The sequence below is a fragment of the Lethenteron reissneri genome, chromosome 20 (assembly GCF_015708825.2).
Source record: "Lethenteron reissneri isolate LAM-NWPU_2019-01 chromosome 20, ASM1570882v1, whole genome shotgun sequence".
Taxonomy (NCBI): Eukaryota; Metazoa; Chordata; class Hyperoartia; order Petromyzontiformes; family Petromyzontidae; genus Lethenteron; species Lethenteron reissneri.
Window position 1 is genome coordinate 2,855,656 of NC_083798.1, and position 25,358 is coordinate 2,881,013.

The 25,358-nt window shown below is 48.7% G+C and overlaps 1 protein-coding gene across 2 annotated transcripts in view; it reads right to left on the reverse strand.

Annotated features, from left to right (window-relative positions):
* Nucleotides 1-374: 374 nt before the first annotated feature.
* Nucleotides 375-25,358, reverse strand: part of LOC133344590 (catenin beta-1-like) — a 43,384-nt gene continuing 18,400 nt past the window's right edge. The window contains exons 2-16 of one of the 2 annotated variants that reach the window (XM_061554588.1): nt 22,337-22,525; nt 21,865-22,121; nt 20,770-21,008; nt 19,773-19,974; nt 17,120-17,264; nt 14,855-14,958; nt 14,438-14,572; nt 13,288-13,491; nt 11,808-11,960; nt 11,272-11,391; nt 9,171-9,321; nt 8,302-8,417; nt 7,060-7,102; nt 5,654-5,956; nt 375-2,391 (exon numbers count right to left, since the gene is read on the reverse strand). In XM_061554588.1, coding sequence (XP_061410572.1) covers nt 5,676-5,956; nt 7,060-7,102; nt 8,302-8,417; nt 9,171-9,321; nt 11,272-11,391; nt 11,808-11,960; nt 13,288-13,491; nt 14,438-14,572; nt 14,855-14,958; nt 17,120-17,264; nt 19,773-19,974; nt 20,770-21,008; nt 21,865-22,121; nt 22,337-22,517 — 2,331 coding nt within the window. In that variant the 5' untranslated portion in view covers nt 22,518-22,525 and the 3' untranslated portion in view covers nt 375-2,391; nt 5,654-5,675. Of the gene's footprint in view, nt 2,392-5,653; nt 5,957-7,059; nt 7,103-8,301; nt 8,418-9,170; nt 9,322-11,271; nt 11,392-11,807; nt 11,961-13,287; nt 13,492-14,437; nt 14,573-14,854; nt 14,959-17,119; nt 17,265-19,772; nt 19,975-20,769; nt 21,009-21,864; nt 22,122-22,336; nt 22,526-25,358 lie in introns of those variants that run through there. The other variant, XM_061554589.1, reaches the window with a different exon arrangement.

Sequence of the window (25,358 nt, forward strand, 5' to 3'; positions counted from 1 at the left end):
GGTCAGTAGGCGAGCGAGGTTCAAGGAACTCGGCAACACGAGATCGGTCAGCGCGCTGACCATTAAAAACCACGGTGGCATCTCTCGCAGGCATGAACGCAGATAGAAAAATATCGATAATCGCTTTATGCGCACTGTATGCCAGAATACCGTGACCGGTGGCAGTCCATGTAGCCTGCACACGCGTTCCTAATTTTACCACCTCCGATCAGATAACAGGCAAAGTTGGCACCCTAATGGTAATTTGAACTCCCCTTACTTACCCTTCTGATCGCGAGCCAAGCGCTCCAACCATTGCACTCGAACACCAACCGAGCGGCAATTTGCCAAGGTTGTCACTCATTAGTGATAATACACCGCGGTGCGTACAGGTGTAGAATTAGCAGATTCTTTATTAGGAATGCACACAACCATAGGCTTTACAAACTTAACAAAAGCAACAGAAAAAATAACTAAAATGACATTTAACATACCATCATCTTTTGTATCAACATAGAGGCAGATAAAACACAATTTTATATAAAACCCAAAAGTCACCTCTCTAAAATCTGAAAGCTTTCCCAAGATACATTATTGGTAGAGTCCACGTAACAAATATTCGTCTCTTTGTCCTAATCCAAGAAACTTCGCGGAGCATCGATTCCGAGTGATGACGATGACCCCACGCTCCCCTGGAATGGAGACGTTGGGCGACGTTTTCACCCAAAAACAGAAACTGATCACCTTAAAATCCGGCCTCTTGTCTGGGAAGGCAGTGGCTAAATGCACTCAGAAACTAGCACGTTACACAACCAAAATAAACTCCAGAAGTGCCCCACAACATCATGACCCACGGACAAAACCGGACCAGAGAACGATTTTGTAACTACACGAACGCGTCCCTCAACCCCACACCCCCTATTTTGGTGTCCAAAGCAACTGCATTTGTGCTAAAACGTTATTACGGCAAATTCCACGTGATGCGTTTGCAATGCCTAAAGCAATCTGGTGATAACAAGAAAAAATAGCCCGCGAAGCCCGACTAATATTCTCGCTGGCAAAAGGGCCCAGTCAACTGGTTCCCTTTCCTGTTCCACGTTTCATGATTTACCAAAAAAACTGCCGACTGGTGCTGTGGTCAGATACTTCACCTGCTAGTTCATCTTCTGGGTTCTTTCGGTAAAGTCACGGAGAAGGGAAGTGATAAAATAATAAAAATAAAACATAATAACATTTCACCTGCTAGTGTTAGGTGGTGGTGGGGAGGGGTGACTTAGTCCATCTTTCCTCCAGCATCCATAAAATAAGAACCACTTCATGGATAGTTAATCGTGGCCATGCTTTGGAGACCAGGCCACCCATCACCACCAGCAACTCCGGGCCTCGGATCGAGACGAGCGCCACCCCCATCCCTTGCTTGAGGGAGGGGGCGGGAGGGGCACTTCGTTTTAAATTTCATCTCAATTGTGCCATTGGCAAAGAAACGAGTGAAAACAATTGTCCTTTACAGAGCACCCTCTACACAGAAAATCCATGTCATATCATAGATCTTCGCTTGATATCCTTCAAGGGTTTATCTCCTCCAAATCTCAAGATTGTGCTCTTGAGCTGTGTGGACAAGTGACTGATCTATTGTGGGGCTCAGGACCACTACGGCTAAGGCATTAAAAATAGCAGGCGAGTTGAAGATAAGATATCTGCAGTGATTGGTGATTGGGGGATTCCACAGGCTCGCTATACATGAAGTGCCTTGTTCAATAACAGTTGTTTGCCGGGATGTGAACCCAGGATGTCGGCCGTGCCGACACTGTGCTCTGACCGGCATGAGCCCAACTACAACACTCGGACAACTCCGTGGCAAAATTCCCAATATGGTACTCATGTTAAACTTTACATATGTCCAGGAACATTAGGAGGCACACTACCTGAATTTTTCGTCATTAGCATAACCACTGCAGGCAACAGATAACAGCTTGCAGATGGCATTAAAAGTGCAGAGGATATTATTGTACAATTACAACTTGTTTGGCATTTTCAGGAATGCAGTATCACATTGCACGAGGAATCTTGATGCCATTACCTGCCAATTATATATATCCCAAACAACGGAAGTCGTGCTTTCTGAATGCCAAATAAAGGTCAATTCAACGCTGCAGCGTGCAGCAGAAAACACTTCTGGTTGTGAATGCAGGTGTGCGTGTGCATCCTAATATTCGAAGGCCCCCCCCACCCCCCTCCGCTGATTGAATACCATTCACAAGTGTCTATTGCATGTTTGATTTTGCCATGGGCGGTTATGGTTTTTATAGTAGCAGGAGGGAGACCATTCATTTGTGTTGCAATCGTGGCCAGATCCGTCCTCTCGTCCTGGGTGGTCCGTCCAGTGCCCTCCTCACCACGCCTCCACTTCACCTGCTCGAGAGGGAGACACTCGTGAGAGCCCTGAAATAGTTGTGCGCGTTCCCTTCAGCCGTCACGTCGATCTCGCACAACGAATGGACCGTGCGACATGGAGAGGAACAGCTCACATTTTGGATTTAGCTGCACTTTGCGTTTTGATCGTGGAAATACTGTCACCGCTTCAGCTTCGGCAAAATATTTAAATGTCATACGGAATCTGGATATAAGCACACCTTATATTAGCACAGTTCTGGTAAGCAACAGAGGCTTGCATTGCAGTGGTAGGGGAAGGCAGAAGGTCACACGTGGCCTTACTCCCAAAGGGTTGTGCTCATATTCAGCTTCTGCTGTATTTCTATTGAACCTTTTAAAACGTACTGGTATCGACATCTTCCTAACCTTTTATATCGATTGTAACAATGACAAGAAAACAGTTGGCTCCCTCCATAATGTGTCCTCTGCTGTATCCAAAAAAACTTGATGTTACTCAGATGTCCCAATGGGCTCCAATATGCATTGAACAAAATATCCATAATAACCATATCGAACTATATAACCATTGTGAAAACTTGGACAATATTTGAAAATGACCAACATATAGATCTTAGCAAATGTATGTATTTCGAACTTCTTTCGCACCGTATGTAGCCAACCGTGCCAATCGGAGGTAAATATTGCGCGCCAACGGATAGAGATACAAATATCTATTCTGAACCTTCCTAAAGACTACACAGTGAGACTCTCCGTTGACTCTCTGTTGCTGAACCTATACGCTGCGCCGTCATGAGACTTCTCGCAAATATGCATCGATAATTTACAGATGCAGTCCAACTGCAGCATCAGCATCATCACAGAAAAAGTTGTTAGTACGATTAAGAGTGTGTGATGCCACCAGCAGTAAAGACTGCATATGTAAAGTATTGGGCCTTGCCTGATTTCCTCATAGGTTTTGACATTTTAATAGCCAGTAATATCCACAAGACTCGGGTCATCGTCACAGCTTTGCGTGTAGCTATCAATGTTTCCTTCATTGTTTAAAGGAACTCGACTCATCTCGATGACGAAAGGTTAAGAACTCATCAGAAAATGTAACAATTGCGAACGGAGTTGATGAAACAAGGTCTTAATCCGACCGACGGTCATTAAGCAAAGAAATAAAGGCCCATTGGGATGAATGACCTATCTTCCGAGAGTAAAACTGCCTTTTATAGTGGGACAGTAATTCGAGTATTTAAATTCGTGGATTTGTTTTTCATAATGTACAGGTTGGAGCCGTCGTGGCAGTTCACAATGACCTCCTATTGTAAAATATTTTCATGGATTTTGAAATAAAATGTTCAGCCAACAACACACACACACATATATATATATTCCAATATACCATTGGGCAACTGCAGAAACTGAATCACCAAACACTGCAAACCTCCCCAGGGGAACACACGCACCTGTACCTTCGAAGCTTAGCCACACCGTGGGCATTCCACAGCCACTCAAAGCTGCAGTAAAGCATGTGTATGTCATCCCCAATTACACAGTCATGAATTAAGGTGATAGAACGTCTTGCCAGAATTCCTTGAGCCAGTCAGGGCGCTGCCTCACGTCAAGGAAAGACTCGTGAAGACGACGCCACAGAATTACCTCTGGAGTCAATTCAGTCGGTCTCTCTCACCCAACGCCAGACGGCACTCGCCCAAGCTCCGCAAAGAGCGTTTTCCCCGCGTGTGCATCACGCTCTACAGTTCGTAGATCTGGGCTGTGCCAAAATAAGTGAATGTTTAATAGTGTTCTTCTTTGCAATGTTGAGAGAGCCAATACCATGAAATTCGCTGCACTTGACAAACTGATTTCACCGCAAATAAAAACTTGGGGGGCCGCACTGGCGAATGGGTGCAAGCGTAGATCGGGAACCACCTCACCAGCATCATTAACACAGCTGTCTAATAGTACAGCGGGGTGACTGTTGCACACAATGGCGCTCATTTAGGGCAGAGGAGCAAACGAAATATTATTGAAATGGGGCATTTGCCTAAAACATAGGCTAACTCCAGATTCTCTGTTACGAATGAAGAAGTCATCGAAATCAAGGGAGCTGACATTTACATACAACGCCATTACTTCATCTCTCCGACTGCACCACACAGCTTTCGTAAGACAGTGTTAACGATGGTGGTGCGGCGCCGACTTTCATCCGAAATACTCATAGGAAATGAAGCCTGGATTTGAACCCAGGGATCTTGGCCATTATGAGCCCCGGTGAGTAGCACTGCAGTGAGAGTGCTTGACTCAAGAACTCAGAAGTCGGGTTCAGTTCCTGATAGTGGAAGTCAACTCAGCCCATCATCTCGACAGGGTTGAGAAAATCACTACCACTTTGCGGGCAGTCAAACGTGGTCGCCCCAATGTTGGAACTTTCCCCACCACGGGAATGTGGAAGTTCCACCATTGGCTCAAGACCCACAGTGATGAGCACCGTCCCACGCGCATCTCATCCCCATGGCAGTGTTACCAGATTCTGGAGGAGGCTTTTGTCTTTTAATAGACAACAAGGAACTAATCTATTTCTCGTAGCGTTAATGTGGAAATCGCGCAGGGAAAATAAACCCACTGCATTTACAATTTACGATTCATCTGAACGAGTTAATCCTGCAAAGAAGGCATCGCTCTTTGTTAAAAGTGAAACAAATTATGCTAAACTACATACATAAACTAGAATTAAACTATTTATTTCCTAAAGTATTACAAATTACAAACTTTGCATTCTAACCAAACCAAATACAATCCAATTAATAACGTCATTTATTTATCCAGAAAGCCTCATCGAATACCATACATTTTCCATCGGGACTTTGCACTGGGATGCTTGGCCAATCCCATGGCAACGAGCGAGCGCTTTGCATGCAGAAGGGAACCACAGCACCTGGAAAAACCCCATGTGCACGAAGCGTAACACTGACGAGGCCCGCACAGATGGGTTCACAAACCAACTTGCTGTACTGCCGTCTCGAGGCTACCTCGTAGCCCAACAGGGTTTGGAGATTCACAAACCTACATAGACGACCAGCTCTCACCTCCGCAGCAATGTGCCACCGTGCCGTGCGTGGAAACTAAAATCAACGCAGCTTCCAACTCCGATCTGGTAACACTGACACCCCGCCACCTTGCAAAACGACAATCAGAACGATCGCTTGGGCTGATTGAATCGACGGGAGCATCGCATGCGAGATTGGAGCGATCGCTTCATTCGATTGGATCGACGGAAGCGCCGTGCGCGAACCAGCGAGCGAGTGGAGGGGCCGCTAGTAGCCGTCGTGAGGCAAGCCCTGGCGATCGGGCACAGCCCGGGACGCCGGGTCGGCGGCGAACACGCTGCCGGGGGTGGGCGGCTCGGAGGTGCAGTTGGGCCCCGCGCGCGTCAGCTCGGACACGGCCCAGAACAGATCGCCGTCGGAGAACCCTCCCCCGCCGGCGGAGGGATAGGCCAAGCCGTGCTCGGAGCCAGCGTGGGAAGAGGGGTAGGGGGTGGCACCGGGGGAAGGGGCTGGAGCGTGGCTGGGGTAGCGTGCGGGGAGCAGGGTACCTGCGAGGGTTAAGATAAGCGGTTGAAGGGTTTTGTGGTTTTTACGTCAAGGTCAGGGAAATGGATGGAAGGACAAAAAAGGCGAGAAACGAGGCGTGAGGCACGGTAGGGAGAGGGATGGGGAAGGAGACGAGAAGCTCGTCGGTGGAAGGGATTGGAGAACGTCGATTGAGGACGAGCCAAGGAAGGAAGGACGTGGTTCAGGGACGACAAAGCAGAAGGGAGACAAGGAGAGGACATGGCAGAGGACAGGACAGGGGACTCGTGAGACGATGGAAAAGACGAGGAAAGGGAGACGGTGAACGACGAGGGGAGCCCGTGGGAGACGAAGCAGGGGACGAAGGCAAGGGAGCGACGTGCAGCACAGGCGTTGTTAATGGGGGGTAAATTAAACGGATAATGAAGCAGAAGGACGATTAAGGGAAGAAAGCAGAGCAGGGCAAAGAGGCAAGGGGGTTAGGACAGCCACGGCCTCTCCACGCTTTTCAAGGCCCCCACACCGAAGGCATGCGAGAGGCAAAGCAGCCACGGGTTAACGGCAAACGAGCTCTGTTAACATCTCGGTTGAGCGCATCGAAGCCAGTGGGGATTGGAAGAGAGTCGGCAGCGCGAGGAGCAAGCGTTGCACGAAGCTCTCTCGTTCGGGAAACAAGACGGCACGCTCGGCCGTCTTCCCGCATCGTCATCGCCGATTCAACTGTGGGTTGTGACTGAAATGGCGCTCCGAGATCCATTGCTTAAGGGTGCCTTGTAAACGTAAATTGTTGTTATCACTAACTCCTGATTGATCGGTGCTCATTGTTTTAAACCTTCATAATCACAAAATAAACATGTGTTTTTTTTATCTCATTCTGTTTAAACCTAAACAATTAAAATCTAAAAGGCTATTAGAATGCATGTTTGAACAATGCACCTTATACTACCAGGATTCTCAATGTAAAGGACCTGAATTCACAACCACAAATAGACGATCTGTGTGCAAATATACAAACGTGTGTGTGTAGGTAGCTTAGCTCTCTCACTGAAATGAATCCTTCAAATGTGAGCACAATTAAGAGATGTGTGGTTGCTTTGCCCTAATTAAAAGGTTGCAATCAACATACCTTCTTGATAATACTCAGGAGTCATCAAGTCGATTTCACCGCCCTGCAGAAACAGAAATCAGCTCTTGAGACAGGAATTGGCAACGGCTTTGGAAGGCGTTCATCATTCACCAGCGGATTGATCACGGCCGCCGATGGTGGTGATGAATACCATAATACACAGAACTAATAGAGGGTGGCTGAGTGATACTTTGTTCCTGATATGATGGAGCTCTCATGTTTGACTCATCAAATGATGGATATGTCGAATGTGACTCTACATCCAAGATTCCGCAATATTTATTAAACATTGAATATTTAGATATTCAAGCACAATCGTGCACGATGCAGGATGCTCAACTCTGTTGATGGCCCTGGGCCAGTGGTGGTGGTTCCTCATTTTTCTGATGGGGCAAATCACCGAGAACAATCCCTCTTGTCCGATTACACAAAGTGGTAGCTATTTTATAGAACCCCAAAATATTGTGGGCTGACATTTTGATTGCAAGTTGAGTTCTCTAACCACAGCGTCACCGGGCCAGATTAAGTTCCTTTGAAATTGTGAATCCGATCGTATTGATCTACCTGTCCACTTCATGGCTGAGCTGCTAATTTGACCCTCTCTCATGTCAATGTATCACTATGGCATGAAATGATAAGAAACACTGTAAACGCATTGACTCCTAAAATCGAATTAAACCAAACATTTGATTTGGGGGGGCAGGGGTTTTTAGCTTAAATAACTCGCGCATAAGGGAGTTAAACAAGAACTCAATAGGTTCGTCAATGACGCTGGTCGAGGGACAACATGTATACAGGGTGACATGTTGGGCGAAGGCCGATCTTCATAGCAGAATGTCCTCTCTACTTTGCCTGAATCGAAAAAAGTCTGCAGTGGTGCAACGTTACTTAAGTATATATGTGTGTGTGGGAGCGGTGGTGCAGCAGTTAGTCCGCTGCGTTACGAACCAGAGGACCCGAGTTCGATTCCCGCAACACGACCAACACTAGTGACGATGATTTGAACATGTCCTAGGCCTCCCCTAGGTCGACACAGCCTAGAATTGGTAATTGTTACCGTGTGTAGTAAACATCTCCACTAGGGAGACAAAGGCGGCCAGGCGTGGTGTTGGTCACCCACCCCTTCGTGTACCGTGTCAGCCTTCATAGGTGCTCCTCGCTAACAGCACTTGCCCCTACACTCTGCGAAGACTACGGGGGGGAATCGTTGTCTTTGTTGTGTTTGGCCGAGCGGGGTCTCACTTCCTGCTGCCAGCTCTGGTTGTCCGGCCGGAAGAGCGAGCTGGACGAGAAGCGGTTCTGGAAGTCCTGCGGGTTGTCCTCAGAGAGGCGGAACAGCACGGCGGCTGCGTACGTGGCTACGGGAGCCACGGCAGAGAGGACACGACAGGGAGAGGGGGGGGGGCGAGAGTTAAAAATACTTCACGCAAGATTGATTTGCATTGCTGCTCGTAAACCTCAAGGAAAACTCATTTCTTTAGAACTGCTTTTTGTGTTTAGTGTGTTGTCCTTCCCCCGCACCTCCGATTAGCGCGGTTGGCTACGTACGGTGCGAAATAAGTTCAACATAGATACGTACATTCGAGGAAATCCGTTACCAGAGGAGGTACACAGATCGCCGATATCATCAATCGTCACGTGGCGTGGCAAACGTAAACCTCGTTGAGGACCCGACTGGAAGCAACGGGGCTTCTCTCTCCCACGGCGACTATGGACCTCGCTAAACGACGCTCGAGCGCAACGTGGGAGATGCGCGTTCACTGCGACTCCGAAGTCCAAGCGATCAAATTAATCGGCAACGAATGCACCGTCCATGCGACATGCTGGCGGCGTCACTGCAACACACATAGCGTCTACTGCCGCCTTGGGTCGGTCTAAACACTTCGCATTCAACTACAACACGTTTCAAAACGGTTTATTTTCTCTCCTGCCACACGAAAGAAGAATCATCAACAGCAGCCATGATCTATGCACTGCTGGATCAAGTTCTCCACCCAGCCAGCCGTCAGTGGTCACACTCGTGGCCGTCACGGCAAGAAGGGCTCCGGCGGGTTCTATTCCCAACTCGGGCACCATTTCCGCGCGTTGGGAGTTTGTTACGCGTCTCCTACCGACTCCCTCGTTGCGCGAGTGCAGCAGCTCGGTGAGGATGGGGTTGGGCCCCTCGGCGTCGATGGCGTCGGCCGCGTCCTTGTCCTGCGCCATCTCGCACAGCACGCCCGTCGCCACGCGCTGCACGTTCTCGTTCGGGGAGAAGAGGAGCTGCGCACGGGGACAAGGGGGGAGTGGGGGGCGGCACGCGTTGGCTGCTGTACATGTCCACGTGTCGACGACGATGACGATGGCGATGACGAGCCACTTCATTGAGCTGCTATCATTTGTGGCCAGGTCGCTTCTGAAAACGAAGCTAATAACTCAGTGGGGGCTTTACCTGGTAAGATAGAAAGAGTTTAGTTTCATTTGCATACTTTGTTTAAGTGATTTGTTTACAGGTTCCTACACCTTGCACTCCTATCGTGTTTTTGTGTTGTTTGTTGTTGTAACGTTCTGACCTGCGCCCCAACTGGACATCTGTGAAAAAGAGCTTCATAGCTCATTGGATTCCTCCAGAATAAAAAAATATTCTGATTCTGAATAGTATGATTGGCGGTGGCACAAGGCAGTGGCACAAGGCTCGAAGGCAAAGATGAGTGCTACCCCATCAACAGAGTCGGCATGCATATCTACAAGGTAAAGGTGCAGTCCTGCAATTGCCTTCTCGTGCCACTCCTGGCAGACGGCCCTCCACCAACCGTGCTAATCGCACCTCCTCCGATTGCCACAGTTGGCTATGTACGGTGCGAAATAAGTTCAACATGCATACACACAAGGGAGACACACACAACATGCGCGGGCAGAGTGTGGGTGTTGATTGTTTCCCATATAAATCTGGAAGGATGGTAGAGATTATCTCCAAAGACTCTATGGAATAAAGAAGTAAAAGTGCACGGCACAATGCGCGTAGGCGACAAGCACACATTAATTTTTATTCAAAGAAAAGCTATGACATTTGTGGTTTTGCCCCTTTGAAAGAGCGCTTGAAAATGTATGTAAGTTGAACTTCTTTCACAGCGTGCATAGTCAACCGTGCTAATCGGAGGTGCGGGAAACTTGATTGGATAACATTGGGGTTGTACTGTGTGAATACTGGTGCCTGCCATGTGAATGTGGAATTTCCACTCCTGGCTCAAGACCAACACTGGAGACTCGTACCACCCGATGCTGAATTCAGCACAATCACAAGGCCATGAGAGTTCAGATTGGAAGGTCGCGAGATAAAACCGAACATTTGCTCGGTCAATAAAATAAGTACGCCTTTGAAGGAAATCAATAGTGGTTGTCCAATCAATAGATGTTCACCGCTGACTCCGGACGGCCAATGGAGATGAGCACTGCCCAATGCTCATTAGAGCACGGTGGCGACACTCTCACCATGTTTAAACCACATACCACCTCCCACACACATGCACAGCGCGCACACAATGCACCATTAGCTCCTCGTGGCCTTCCGCAAATCAAGAAGCTGCTTAAAAAGCAGGGTGCACAGTGACCCAGTGACACAGGGCAGCCTTAACAAGTCCAACTCTAAATAGGCGGCTGTCTGTTGTTGACACTCTCACGCTTTGAAGTTTCCCATGAACTGCAGTGTGGAGGACGGGGGGGGGATTTTCGGGAGAGATTGGGGTGCGGTGAGCGAAGGGGGAGCTGTGGACAAGAAGTCTCGATGCTGACAGGCTTTGGGATGAGACTTGGAGAGTTGTAGCTGAGGATGCTGGGCACATTTTTAAGTTTGCATTCCACTAATACATTACCCATGAGTCTATTGCATCAGAGTTAATTGTAAGCAAATGTACGAGTCGAACGTCACAACATTCGCCTGCTAGAACTAGCGTTGTTGAGTGGTGGCCATTTCCATTGGCAGACCTGAGCCTGAAGGGGAAATTCCATATTGGCATGGCCGGGTCTGATGTATCTACTGGAGACCCACTATTGACTTAATTGTATAAAACCACACGGCAAACGATACCCTTGTTGGCCAACTCTACTCGTGCGTGAAACAAAAGCGCCTCCCCGTCACAGCCTGGCATTACGAAAACGCCAAGAAAAAGGAATGTGTGGCCACGGAGGGCCGGCGGTGCACCCCCTGTGGACCAACGAAGCGAGCGGCCGCACCTGCACGAAGATGGGGATGACGTTGAGGCTGGTGATGAGCGAGCGGCTCGTGGGGTCACGGGCGAGGATCTGCAGGGCGCCCGTGCAGCCCTCCACGATCTCATCCATCCGGATCCCGTCCTGCACAGAGGAGCGCACGTGGCCGTGAATGCCCACCGCCGCTCAAAAGCCACGCGCGAACGCGGGACGCTTCAAGGAATCGGCCTCCCCGTGCTCTTACTGTGAAAATATACACGGGGCGATCTATTCATAGACAAGCCACTGAACGAGGTAAAAAGGCAAAGGTGCGGCCCTGCAGTTTCTTGCTCACGTCACATTTTAATTCAAAGCCTCCGCGTGTCTCCCAGAAATCTCAATAGACTCATTACATCCTTAACGCTCTCCGAATAAACAATGATGAAGATGAGTGCTCACCACGGCCTGGGGGAAGAGTCCCCGATGCCGCTGTGTCTACTTCTGTCGAGAATTAAATTTAGACGATGGCGATGACGGTGATGATGACGACGATGATGACGACGATACCGATGGGTGCTCACCACGGTCTGGGGGAGAGTCCCTGAAGCTGTGCGCAGGGTGTCCTGGTGAGCTCGAATCAGCAGCTGTGCGAGACGATGGACGACGCCCTCGTCGCGCATCGGAGCATGGTTTGCCGAGCTCAGCGCCAGGTTCCGGATCAGCCCCACATCAGCCTGCCGAGCCAACGCACAGGCGCGCACACACACACACAAACGTTAACGCACAGACACGGGCACACACACACACACACGTAAACGCACAGACACGTGCAAACACACTCGGGCACACACACACACGTAAACGCACAGACACGTGCATACACACTCGGGTCCACACACACACACGTAAACGTACAGACACGTGCAAACACACTCGCACACACACACACGTAAACGCACAGACACGTGCAAACACACTCGGGCACACACACATGCATACGTATGCATACGGACATACTGTACATACATATACACAAGCGTGCCTATGCGTTCGACTGCAAATGTCTTTATTTTTCTATTTGGTAATCTGCGTTACAAGTGAATTTAAATTCATAACTCTCACAGTGAATGCAATAAGATCGCATTCTTAGAGAACGGCTCCCAGAAGTTGATATCACAGAACTACTTCTGAAGCCTCTCCAATAGGCCCCTTATCGACACCAGGTAGCATATCTTATGTATGCCTTGAAAATATTGTTGTTTGCCTAGCTATAAAACCTAAATGTTTTCGTCATTATACTTAAAAAAAGCTGAATGAAGTAATAAACTAAATTAAATATTACAGATATTTATGGCCAATTATTGGTGACTGGGCTGAAACCATCAACTCAATACATTTATTTAGAATGTAATATATCAGCAGTGTAAGTGGTGCTCAAACACAGCCCATTGAGTAGTAATTCAATTATGGATAAATGTATTAGTTGAAGTCAATTCTTAAAACACATGCATTTAATGATGCCGGGAGATAATTACTTATTTACATGGTATGTCAATTATATGCAACTGATATGTTAATGTTACATTCTGTCGAATGGACAGGGCATAACAGAACAGAAAAAAAAATGAGACCGTATAAAACAAGATATAAAAAAGAAGACATCAATTCGTAAACTCGGATGGTCGATTCAGTCGGGGCTGAATCGTAATATAGCTACTCCTGAGCCATTCCGTCACCTCTTTTCGCAGCTGCAAACCGCTGACAAAAACCCCTGTGGAGGTTTTTCATGGCTGCGCTGCTCTATCGCCCCGCCATGCATGCTCGGCGCGTGCCTTTGACATTTCTCTCCACACGCCGGGAGCTTCTTGAGTAGCTACATTTCATTTCAATTCTGGCCCTGAAGAAGCGCCCAACACGAGACGCTATTCGTCAGACGTCATCCCGGACAACGCGCGGCACAACCCGAAAAACACGCACATCGGAGCGTTGGCAAACCTCGTCGGCTTACAGCCACCGGCGGCTGAATCAAACCAACGCTCGCTCCGCTCTCTTCTTCCGCACCTTGATCAGCGGCCAGTTGGAGGGCGGCTGCAGCAGCTTCACGACGAGGGGCAGCCCCATGCTGTCCCGCACGGCAGTCTGGGCCATGTCGGCGTCCTGGTGGCGGCTGGTCAGGTGACGCAGGGCGCACACGGCCGGCTCCAGGATGTCCTCGTGCCCGCCCATGTGCTCCACGGTGTTCAGCAGAGCTTCGATGCCGCCCATCTGCAAAAGGGGTTCCGCAGTTACTCTCTCCTTTGGCTGCTACTCCGTCATTTGTCTCGACCATCCCTTTTCATCATAACGCAGTGTCTATCATGTTTGAAGGTGTTGTTTAGTTTTATATACGAGGAGTTAACTATGTAAAATGCATTTTTTCGATTTAAAGCTTTCGTGACTGCAGGGATTCATCTTCTTGGTTCTTTCGGTAAAGTCACGTAGAAGGGAAATAATAAAATAATAAAAATAAACCATAATAAAATACAATTATCACCGGTGTTCTTCACCTTTGGACGGCTGCTTGCGTTGTGGCCGAAACGTCGTGAGAATTGTATTTTATTATGTTTATTTTTCTTATTTTATTATTTCCCTTCTATGTGACTTTACCGAAAGAACCAAGAATATGTAAAATGAACTTGATACAAGAGGCTAATGAGTCAGGCTGGTATGACCAGCACGACACCGAGATGGCTGCCTTTGTCTCCCTAGTGCTACTCTCTGCACATGCATGCACGCACACAAGTGCACATATACTTGGAGGCACAAAGACCAAGATCCCCCATATAGCCTGAAGAGACTGTTGGGGCAAGTGCTGTTAGTGAGCACCTATGAAGGCTGGCACGGTACACGATAACCTGGGTGGTCAGCACCACGCCCAGCTGCCTTTGTCTCCCGCGTGTCGATGTCTCCACATCGCACCAGGTACTAATTTCAGGCTGAGTTGACCTAGGAAAGGCCCAGGACCGATTCAGATAATGGTCACTGGTGTTCACCGTGAGTGGGAACCAAACTCGGGCCGCCAGGTTCGTAGCGCAGCGCGCTAATCGCTGCACTGCAGCTCCCCACTACTTGCGAGGCACACACATGTAAACACACGCGCGTGAGACACATGTTACACGCAGACACCCACGTGCACACACGCACACACGCGCGCGCGTGTGTCCGGCCGTGCCTGATAGACTGCGAGTTTGTTATTGGAGTTGTTGCAGGTGAGGTTGGAGAGCGTCCCAGCGGCGCACGTCACCAGACTCAAATCCCGAGAGCTCAGCGCCTCCACCAGCATGTGCAGCAGCTCCTGCATGTCCTCCTGCACAGGTGACAGCAGAAACACAGATTCCCAGTGTGGCCTTTAACTCTTTCTGATGACGCACATGTACGACTTCAGTTTTTCTTCCGATTCGAGTCTCATGAAGTACGTTATCACAGAACTAAGACTACAACACTCTAGATTTAAGACCACAATGCAAAGCAGCTGCGTAAAGAGGTGACTGGGTGGCTAAAGAGTAGCTATACTAACCACCCGGCCCCACTGTTGAGGAGTTGCCGACATGAGAGTCTAATCCCCGTACGGACGAGACAACTTGCTCACCTGCTTTGTGGCCGCGTCGGACAGGTTCCTCAGCGTCCAAAAGCAGTTTTGCACGAGACGTGGGCTGGGGTTGTTCATGTGCAAAGCCAGGGCCTGCATGCCTCCTGCACGGACATAAATACACCCTCAACAACGCCCGATGGACCCCCACACGCGCATGCGCAAATTCGACTACGTATCCACCATTCGGCACAGAGCTGCGGCGATGTAGCCACGGTGCCTGCGCCAGGCTGGGTGCCCAGTGACACCACGGGACGGAGAGAAGTGATGTGGTCACGAATGTGAATAGGCTGAGCTGGCTGCACTAACAGTGACAGGCAGTCGCTGCGTTACCGCTGCCCGACGCTCTGCTCGCTGTTGTAAGCATCGCTTCAGCCACCGTACGTAGAATCTGGAGGCCGACTACTTATCACCAGCTGCCAGTAGGCATAATTCACAAGCCTCTACAATCGTAATTTGAGCTGGCAATGTTTCTGTAATTATGCTTATTATTGGCCAGTGTCTGGTGTTTGGAAGCACCATTACTTAGCCAGCTTCGCCTAGCGGTGCCGTAAGACTACAACGAAAAGGAACGAGCAACAGAGAGAGCTAGAATAAGGATGGTACACGAGAGTTGACATGCAAATGGTGTAATGAGAGACGAAATCATTCTAAATCAGTGCCGCGCAAAGAAAGGAAGAGTAGAAATACATTCCGAAATGATCGTAAAGCGCCACGCCAGGTATTCATTTTAGTCCCAAGTCAACCTAGGGGAGGCCCAAGCTTGATTCACATACGAATGTCTACCGACATTATACATAACCGTGGAGCACATCTGGATGTTTGGGCTTATAAGGCAGTGTGTCAATCCCTGGCCAATATCTCCCAAGTAAAAGTAAACACACAGCCAGGAATTTTTTTCTCCTGGTTGAAAGGCAGACCTTTGTCTCTGTTTGCACAAACGCTCGTGGATTAAGATTTTGTGAGCACAATATCAGATAAAATACAGGGATTAGCATATCTAAAGCTGCAGCATTGAAATAAGAATACTGACACTTGGATGACCTAAAATAATTTTTAGTGGAGGAGAGGATGGTATCGATGTGGTTTTACTCTAAAAACTGGCCTATGCATCATTATTCATTGTTGCTGTATTTTTCATAGTTACATTTGATCATCCCATGGGCAGACTGGCCCTTGCCATAGGAACCGGGAATTTCGACAACTTGCTCAGAGGACCCAAAGTATACACGAGGACTTCTCCATGCTTACGTGAGCATGGAGACACTTAAAATGTTAAAATCCCAAATGCATGACACAAACTTATCCGCCTTTACGAGTCAAGTTATTGTAAGCCGTCTTGGCAGGTCAACAGCAACGACATAAATAAAACAAATACTGAATAAATAATCAGACAACGGTCCGTTTCACTTGAACAAAAATAACATTTTAGACTTATCAACCCATGGGTCTTTCCACCTCCGATTAGCGCAGTTGGCTAGATACGGTACGAAATAATTTCAGCATACATACATAGATTCTAGGACTAATGTTTTCTCACACCATTTGTTTAATCACAGGCTGGATGTGTTGTCTTCTTATAGTCTCAGAGAAGACAACATGGGTTCAGGGTTCACCTTGCTCAAATAAGTACATCTGGATGAATCCCATTGATGGATTTCGATAGACACTATTGTATGTGTTTGCGTGATAAAAAAACCTAACCTCCTTTGTGCATTAACTTATTCGTTGACGCTTCTGCAAGGTGACAAGGTGTTCACGGCTGTGTTTTAACGGCTCTCCATTGTGTTTTCGGGTTGTACCGCGTGTTGTTCAGCATGGTGTCCGACGTTTCGAATATGGTACCGAAGAATGCGGAGTACAACCCAAAAACACGTCGGGGAGTAATCGGTTGATGAACGGCGGCTGGCACAACAGTTTATAGCTTCCAAGCGGCTCCGCGCGCCCCCTAACTTTGATGCACTCCCAACAGCTGTTGAACTTCGTGTATGTGCAGAACTTCTTTCGCACCGTACGTATCCAACCGTGCTAATTGGAGGTGCGGGCAAAGACAACAAACCAAACACATACACACGCAACAAAAAGCGCGGTGCACGTGAACCCACCAACTCGTGCTCCCCCTCAACCCAACGGTTGGCTACGTACGTTGGGAAAGAAGTCCAACATACACACACGCATACAACATACGCACACGCATACAACATACGTACACGCATACAACATACGTACACGCATACAACATACGTGAGCCGTGCGTGCACCCACCGGCCTCCACGATGGCTGGCTTGTTTTGGGGGCAAACGGACAGGACCTTGAGCACGCGGCTGGTGGACCACAGCAGCTTCTCGTAGGTGTGGGTCCGCAGGATCTGCACCAGCGCTGCCGGGCCACCGCTCGACAGGATGACCAGCTGCACGCCAACGCACACGGTTGCACAATCGTATGTTGAAATTCTCTCGCGCCGCACCTAGCAAACCGTGCCAATTGGACTCATCATCTACGCCGGCGGTCGTTAAAACGAGGAACCACTTTGTGGGCGATCAACGGCGGTTGTCTTACGGAGAGAATGGCCCCTGCCTGTCAAGGTGGAAATTCCAATGCTGGCTAAAAAGATGAGCACGGATCCCATGGTCATTTGAATATTTCTTTGACTTATCTTGGCTTTTCTGGATGGGTGGTGCTATGGTTAGAGGACTTGACTCCATTGAAAGGTTGTTAGTTGAAATCTTGGTTGTCGGTCAAAGAAGCCCAGCCATCATCACTTTAGTGTAAATAAAAGCACCTTTTCGTAGGATTTTCACAGCGGTTGTCCTTATGGAGAGACTGGTTCCCGCCATGAAAATGTGTAATTTCCACCAATGCCTCAGGGCTTCCAATAGATATGAGCACCACCCCTATGCTCGTTGAAGATTCACACATTTTAACTTTGACCAGACCTAAACACTATGGTCTAGATAGTGAAAAAAACTGCGGTTTTACACTATTTGTCTGACTGTAACAGTGCATTCCGATCATGCTGTAGGCCTTTAGACACACTCGTGAATCATCATGTCCATCCAAAACACCCCACGATAAAGAACCAAATGTTTCCTTGTGGAATTGTCACAAACCTTATCTAAGTTTTCTTCAAGGTTCTCATGTACAAAATCATTCAATTGTGCTGTATGCCTTGATGCCAAAGAGGTTTCCATTGTTGCTTTCATAGCAATGATTTAATAATTGTCTTCTTCACCTTTATGAAACCACATTGGCTGTTTTGTGGACAGACTGGCTCCATCCAGAGTAACGTGGGATATTTGCCACTGGATAAGGGCCAACGATGACTGTGAAAAATAACTTTATAGCACATCGGATTCCTTCAGTAGATTTGATTCTGAGTAACGTGAGCAGTTCCAAATACTTGATTGAGTATGGAGATAAACGTGGCTTTTGAAATATGTTCAGCATAATTGTTTCTGCTTAGCGTCTGATAATTTCATGAAAGAACTATGGCTGATAAAAGCGGTAAAACACAATACTGTAATCAAGAATAGGCTAAATACTTTAAAAGCAGGGTCATTGTGTAGACATATTATTAATTTCAGCATCACGAGAGGGATGCTGATGGGCTGCATTTATGGCGAAGAGGGATTTGAAGTCGCGACCTTCTGATTGCAGGGTTGAGCACCCTAACCCAGCCGTGCACAACACAATGCGTGTATACACAAACGTGTTCTTATCACACACGCCAAACCAAAGGTCTCAACAGTCCTGCCCAGTGCTGTGACACGGAGACACAGTCAGTGTTTGGAGGGTGACTTTTGAAAGTAATGAGTCACTGGTAACAGATTTCCTTGTATGTATTTCTGTTGAACTTCTTTCACACCGTATGTCGCCAACCGTGCTAATCGGAGGTGCGGGGGACAACAAACAAAACGCAAAAAGCAGTTCTAAAGAAAGGAGCTTTCCTTGAGGTTTGTAGCGTAGCAATGTAACCTTGTGTGAAGTAGTTTTAACGTAACGTCACCCGCTTACTTTTAAAATTCTCACAGAAAAGCACGAATTCAATGTCCGAAGTGAGGGCACTGTTGCTATGACTGTAGGCTCTGTAGCCGGGTCCACATGCACTGACTGCTGTTGTCCTCTCACTAACCCAAGCCTGCTGGCAAAATCGCCGCTTCTGAAATGATTGTGAACGTGTTAAAAAAGACAATTATCATGAAGAATAATCGAAATGCACGTGATGCATGGTAATCTGTCGTTTTTGTCCATTGAATATGTTCGTCGTTTCAAATCGACGAACATATTCAATGGACAAAAACGAATCTTAGCCTTTAGGGTACGTGCCTCGAATCGTGCGTGCAATGATTATAATTAATACATATGTGGTGCACGTTAATTGGTTTCAGTGATCCTGCATCCACACGTGGCGATACAATCACCACAGCGTTAAACAACAACAACCGATTATTAAATCCAATCGTGATCCCAAATCACCACAATTCAATGAATTATGAGGGGGGGGGGAAATCCTTGCATGCCTAGAAATCTGATTACACATTTCAAAGAGTATTCATGCGGCCCCCGGGCCACTCGTCTTCCCCCAGTATCTTAGTTACCTTCCCCCTCCCCATATGAATCTTCATGGCCCTGCACGTGGCCCCCACTTGGGTGGGGCAGCGAGTCCGATGGTGCTGCCGCGCCCAAGTCAGCTTGCCGTTCGCGGACTTTCCGTCCCCCTCCGTTTGCGATCAGCGTACTGTACCGCGCTCACGTTGCGGTGTTGCAATAAAAACATTAGAAAAGTAATCCTATGGTTTCACCAGTACCCAGCCCTTTGGTAATGTGGCCACATTGACTCGCTACTCTGAAGCACACGATATAGAAGATATACAGCTGCAGCCGCCGCGAGTGCGCCGCGAGTGGGCGGGCTGGGCACCTTGCTCTCCTGGTTGCCGAAGGCAAGGATCTGCAAGCAGTCGGTGGTGATGGCCAGGAACTTCTCGTTGTTGCGGTTGAGAAGGGCCACCATCTTCTGGAGGCCGCCAGCCAGACGGACGGCCATCTTGCTGCCCTCCTGGTTGAGCAGCAGGTGGTGCAGGGTGGTGATCGAGTAGAAGACCACCGACTCCACGGGAGAGCTGCACACACAGCCGAGCCGCGATCGGTTTCAGATAACAGAGACGAGCACCGTTATCCGAGATTCCCTTATCCTCTAATTCCTATTGTACGTTAGATCCACGACTGCCACCACGATCCACGTGATTTTAAGTTGGATGCGGCTCGAATGCAGTGGTTGTCCAACACCAACCAAATTCTACAAGCCTAGCCCACAGCACTTCAACATTTTGGAGGAGAGTGTTGCTGGATCGCATATACTTGTGAAACTTCAAAAGTAGTTGGGCTATGAGGTCACCGGAAAATAGAAGCATAGCAAATTACTTCTTGAACACGCGTTTGCATTGGACCCTTCATTGTTATTCCTGCACGCAAGTCTCCCATGAAGATGGGAACGGCCAAATATTCCAATGCAGGAATCTTCCGATAAAGTGTCTTTGAACACCTTTGAGGCTTTCTTAGATAAATATATGGCATTGCAAGCATGATTATGACAAGCCATTCCTCTTATTATTTTCTTTGTCAATATCCATGTTTTTAATTCCATGTCACGGCAGGTAATGTTCAGAGATTTTAAACTTTCTTATTTGGGCACACAGCAAGTGGGCTTGGGCAAGACGCGTCGCTAGAAGGGATGATGGCCGCTGGGCGAGACTACCAATAGAATAACAGGCGGGACAAACCCAAAAATATTATCAATGCACAAGTGGAGCAAAGTAATCGGTTTGAGAGGCCTTCATTCAGTAGTGGATAGATCATGGCTGCTGCCGATGAAACTTCCCTCCTGCAAAACAGAGAGCCCCTCCCCCCCCCTTCACCTGAGCATCTTGACGAGGGCGGGGATGCCGCCCGACTTGAAGATGGCGAGGCGGCCGGGCGTGTCGTGCGCCAGGTTGTGCAGCGTGCCGGCCGTGTGCGTGGCCGTGTCTATGTCGCTCGTGTTGTGCATGGTGCGCACGAGCGCCGCCACCAGCGCCGACGAGCCCACCATGGCGCGCTGCCCGCCGGCCTTCTGCGACAGCTGGTGGGCGATGAGGGCGGCCTGCCGCACCACCTCCTGCAGGCACGCCGGGCGGAGAAGGTGGCGGCGACGGCGGCGAGTGTGCGCAGTCCATCGATCAGTCACACGAAATAGATTTTATTATTTACGTTTCCTTAAATTCGCGGTTTTGTTTGATGTTTTTTTTTACGGTGATGGCTTATATTTCATTCATGTCATTGGCAACATGCCCATAAGGTAAACAAATGTCAGTGCAGGACTCACATAGGCAACAGTGCTACATTATTATATACAAGCTCGTTATGAGTTGCCGTGCAGCATTGTGGGTAAAACAAGAGGGCCCCGTAGTTTTGATGCGGTGCTCTTGTCAATAGCATTCGCATACCAGCGGAATTTGTTCAACAATTCTGACTCTGCCGGTGAGACCCTGAAGGCGGAAACAGGTCCAGAGTTTGCACGCTTAAGAAAATGCTGCTTCAAATAATATTGGTTGTGATTAAGTCAAACCAATTCACAAGCCCACTGAGACAAAGTGTGGCATCACTTGCAAGGGAGGCCTTGGCGCAAGTGCAATGGAAGTACGCAGTACAAAGAGTGCTGCAGTGAAGGTAAAGAAGAACGGCAATGTAATGAGCAGAAACAAACAGCCGGATACCATTAACAGAGACAGACTTACACAACGCTGCGGGATACACAGAACACAGTTGAATTTAAAGTATACCTACATAACAAAGCCAGATAGACACGTAACCACCAAATATCTATAACAGCCTCACACACACATCCCAGCCTGACACACAACACAACCTGACACCAACACAACAACACAGCTTGACAATACACAACGGCAACGGCACACCCGGGCTACACCATAACACAACGGAGCTGTGTGTGGGCGCAGCGGCGCACGTGCCTGGTCCTCGTCGTTCAGCAACTTGGTGAGCTCAGGGATGGCGCGCGTGCCCAGGTCCGGGTCGTCCTGGTAGCTCAGCAGGTTGTCCACCGCGCTGCGCATGGCGTGGCCCGGCTCGCCCAGCCGGTGGCCGCTCGAGGGGCTGCTCGCCGCGTCCAGGTGGCCGCACCCGATCTGCAGGCCCTCCTCGTCCGGGAAGACGCTGCCGATGCCGCCGCCGCCTCGCACTTGGCGCGTCATCGAGTACGTCTCCACCTCTGCCGAAGCAGAGAAGCCACGCGGTTCAAGCGTGGGATGCGTGCCCGGCCCGGAAGATCGCGAGTTCGAATTCCGATCGCCGCTTTGGAGAATGGCGCATTTGCGTCAATGTGTACGCATGCTTATTGAACTTTTGTCGCAACGCGCGCGGCCAACCGCGTTGATCCGAGGTGCGAAATGAATGAGCGACCGTTCCGCCACCGCCTCCTCTCACCGTGACGGCTGCTGAAGCCCTGCGACTGCGGCTGCCCGAACGCAGGATCCCAGTCTTCCCCGTCGTCGTCGTCCATGTGCCGCATGGAGTGCACGCGCGTCCCCGCGCCCGATTGAATACCCGAGTCCATGTACGACTGCTGCTGCCACTGGGTCACCTTCGCCTTGCGCTCGGCCTCCATCTCAGTGTCTGTTGAGCCGTTCGGACACTGCGATTAGATTTGGTGGGAGTGGTGGCGACTGCCGTGGTTGTGATTATGGTCGTGGCTGTGGTCATGGTCGTGGCTGTGGTTATGGTCGTGGCTGTGATTATGGTCGTGGTTGTGATTATGGTCGTGGCTGTGGTCATGGTCGTGGTTATGGTCGTGGTTGGGGCGCACGGGGTCACACGCTCCGGATCTACGCAGCAACGGGCGGCACGGGATTCAATATCATTTGGCAAGATACAAATGTTGCGAATCACCCACCATGTCGCTCGATCCCATCGGACCTTGGATGTTTAGCAGGGCTGAGCCTGGATAGCGTTTGGACGGGTGACCACCATGTACTATGCACAGGTGTGGTAGGCATTGTGGGCAGGTGAGGGCACTGCAAAGAAATCCCCAATAATCTTCACTAAACTGCACCGGACTAGTGTGAAGTATAGTTGTCCAACAGCCCCCACAAATCACATGGCATTGGGGAGGTCTTCATACAGCAGTGGGTTGACAAATAGGTTGTAAATGTTCGTGTTAATTCTTATGTCATTGAAATTTCAGCTGTTTTAGGTAATTGCTGCGCATTTATTATAGAGAGTAGTAAAGGGTAGGACAGGCTGAATAGTGTGCACCCCACACCCTATCCGCCTCTCTTTCACAGACACAACAGCCTACAAATTCATTCAAGCCAGGCAAGATTTCTCGGCAAGGATGTTTGGTCAACTCAGGATATGGATCGTAAATTAAATGGAGGCATGTTCCAGGGAAATTCAATGAGGGTAAATATTTACAGTACCTTTATTATTAATATATAATAATCAAATTACAGCCTGCCTTTGGTAAAAGCTATCAGCCTTTTACATGCATGAGTCCAATTTGATATATGAATAGTATATTGTGTTACAGACCGATGGAATTGAATGTCCTCTGTGATTTATACGGTTATATTTAGTACCCAATCTCAAAGCACTTAACAGCCAAAATTATGCTTATGAAGTCAGACAAACCAATTAACCAATAAAACATTTAGGGTCAAATATGGCCCGGCCAGAAGCACAACATTACAGCGCGGCATCTCAAACATAATTCAAACACACGCAACATTTAAATCATATTCCCTTTTTTCCTGCAACACAAAGGAGGAAAAAATAAACCAGAAGTCAACATCTGCCCAATTTAGGCACATCGTTAGCTCGAGGCGCACACACACGCTTGGATCGAGTCGCGAGAGCTGACGAGGCAATAACGCAGCGAGCGGAGCAAGGAGCTCCAACGGCCTTTAAAATGCAACGCCGCACAGCACAGCATGTGGTCTTTGCACACAGGACTTGAAAGACAGACGTCCCTTGTACCTGGGCATGAAAAGGGACTCGCAAATGGCACCCGCTGGGATGGCTGCTGGGCCCGTGCCCTCGGCAAATCGCGCGGCCACACGCGCTTTAGCTTTACGCTCTTTCAGCGGGACAGCTGCGGGTTTTGTTTATGACCCCGACGTCAGGAACTCCGCAGTGATGAAAAGGCAACGGGTTTAAACATCAAATTTAAATTACGGGGGGGGGGGGGGGGGAACATGCGTGCGACAAACCGAACACGTCCGGTAGAGAACGAGTGCGCATGCAAGTTGTTAGGTATTCACCCCCATGGGTATGCGATGTCATAATGGCGAGTGTACAAGTGTGACGTTCTGTACATCGCACTTGTACACTCACCTTAATGCCACGATATGAGTAGTGCTAGCAGAGTTACTCTTGAAAAGTAATGTGTTAGTGATGAATTAGGTTTGACAAGTAGCACAATGCAAAAGTGTATTTCTGACTTTCCAAGTAAAATAAACACATTCCTGCGGAGGGAGCTGGTAGGAACGTTGGGTTGCTCGGTCAACGGCCAGGGTCAACGGCGGCGTGGTGTATTCCGCAAATATGGCCGACTGTGAGGGCGGGCACAAGCCGGCGTGAGTAGATTGAACGTTGAGTTTTATAAGGGCACCACGGGGTGACCAGCCCCTCCCCTCCCAGCCCCACCCCTCCCACCCTACACCCAGCCCCACCCTCCCCACCCAGCCCCTCCCCACCCTCCCCTCTCCACCCAGCCCCACCCCTCCCATTTTTGGATGCACGGACACAATAATCCCCTGTGGGCTGGTGTAACCAGGAGGTTCCTACCAATATAATTGCTTACCCTACTCTACCTCGGCTTCGCTGCAGGTTTGCTGCTGTGTGCAAGGTGAAAAAACTCACCAAGAAATCATCACTCAAAATTACACAACGGACAACCACGATGCACCATCTGCTGGGAAGAGCTCGTTAGAGTCTCTGTAAGATTAACACAAGAGTTGGTCGATTGTGTTTCAATGTCAAAACCCGCAGCAAGTGACTTGCCGTTCATTGTTTGAACGTGCAAAATGTGCCCTCGGATGTTTATTTAGCTAGAAAGGCCAGTAAACAAAAAGGAAGAAAAAAACCATGCATATTCATGGACTGTAATGCTTTCCAAAACGCATTTGAACTCTTAAGTATTTCATTAGCGGTTATGATGATTCATTCCACGGTGAACAACGAGAATATCACACGGGCATGAAATCTGACGTCGCGAGATGATGTCATCGGGAGGAGAGGTAAGTGCATGACGTGTGATAATTGTCTGGGTCGACAAGGATGATCCTTTAAGTGATAGTTTAATGGTGAAGCTTTGGGCATGCCTTTCATTAATCTGGCCAGTTTGCGATCAGGTAAGTCCCTTACCGTTACGCAACTTTATACTAAAGCTGTGTGTATATTGAATCTTCTGTACGAGATGTATCATGACCCCGCGCTGAAGACAAACGGG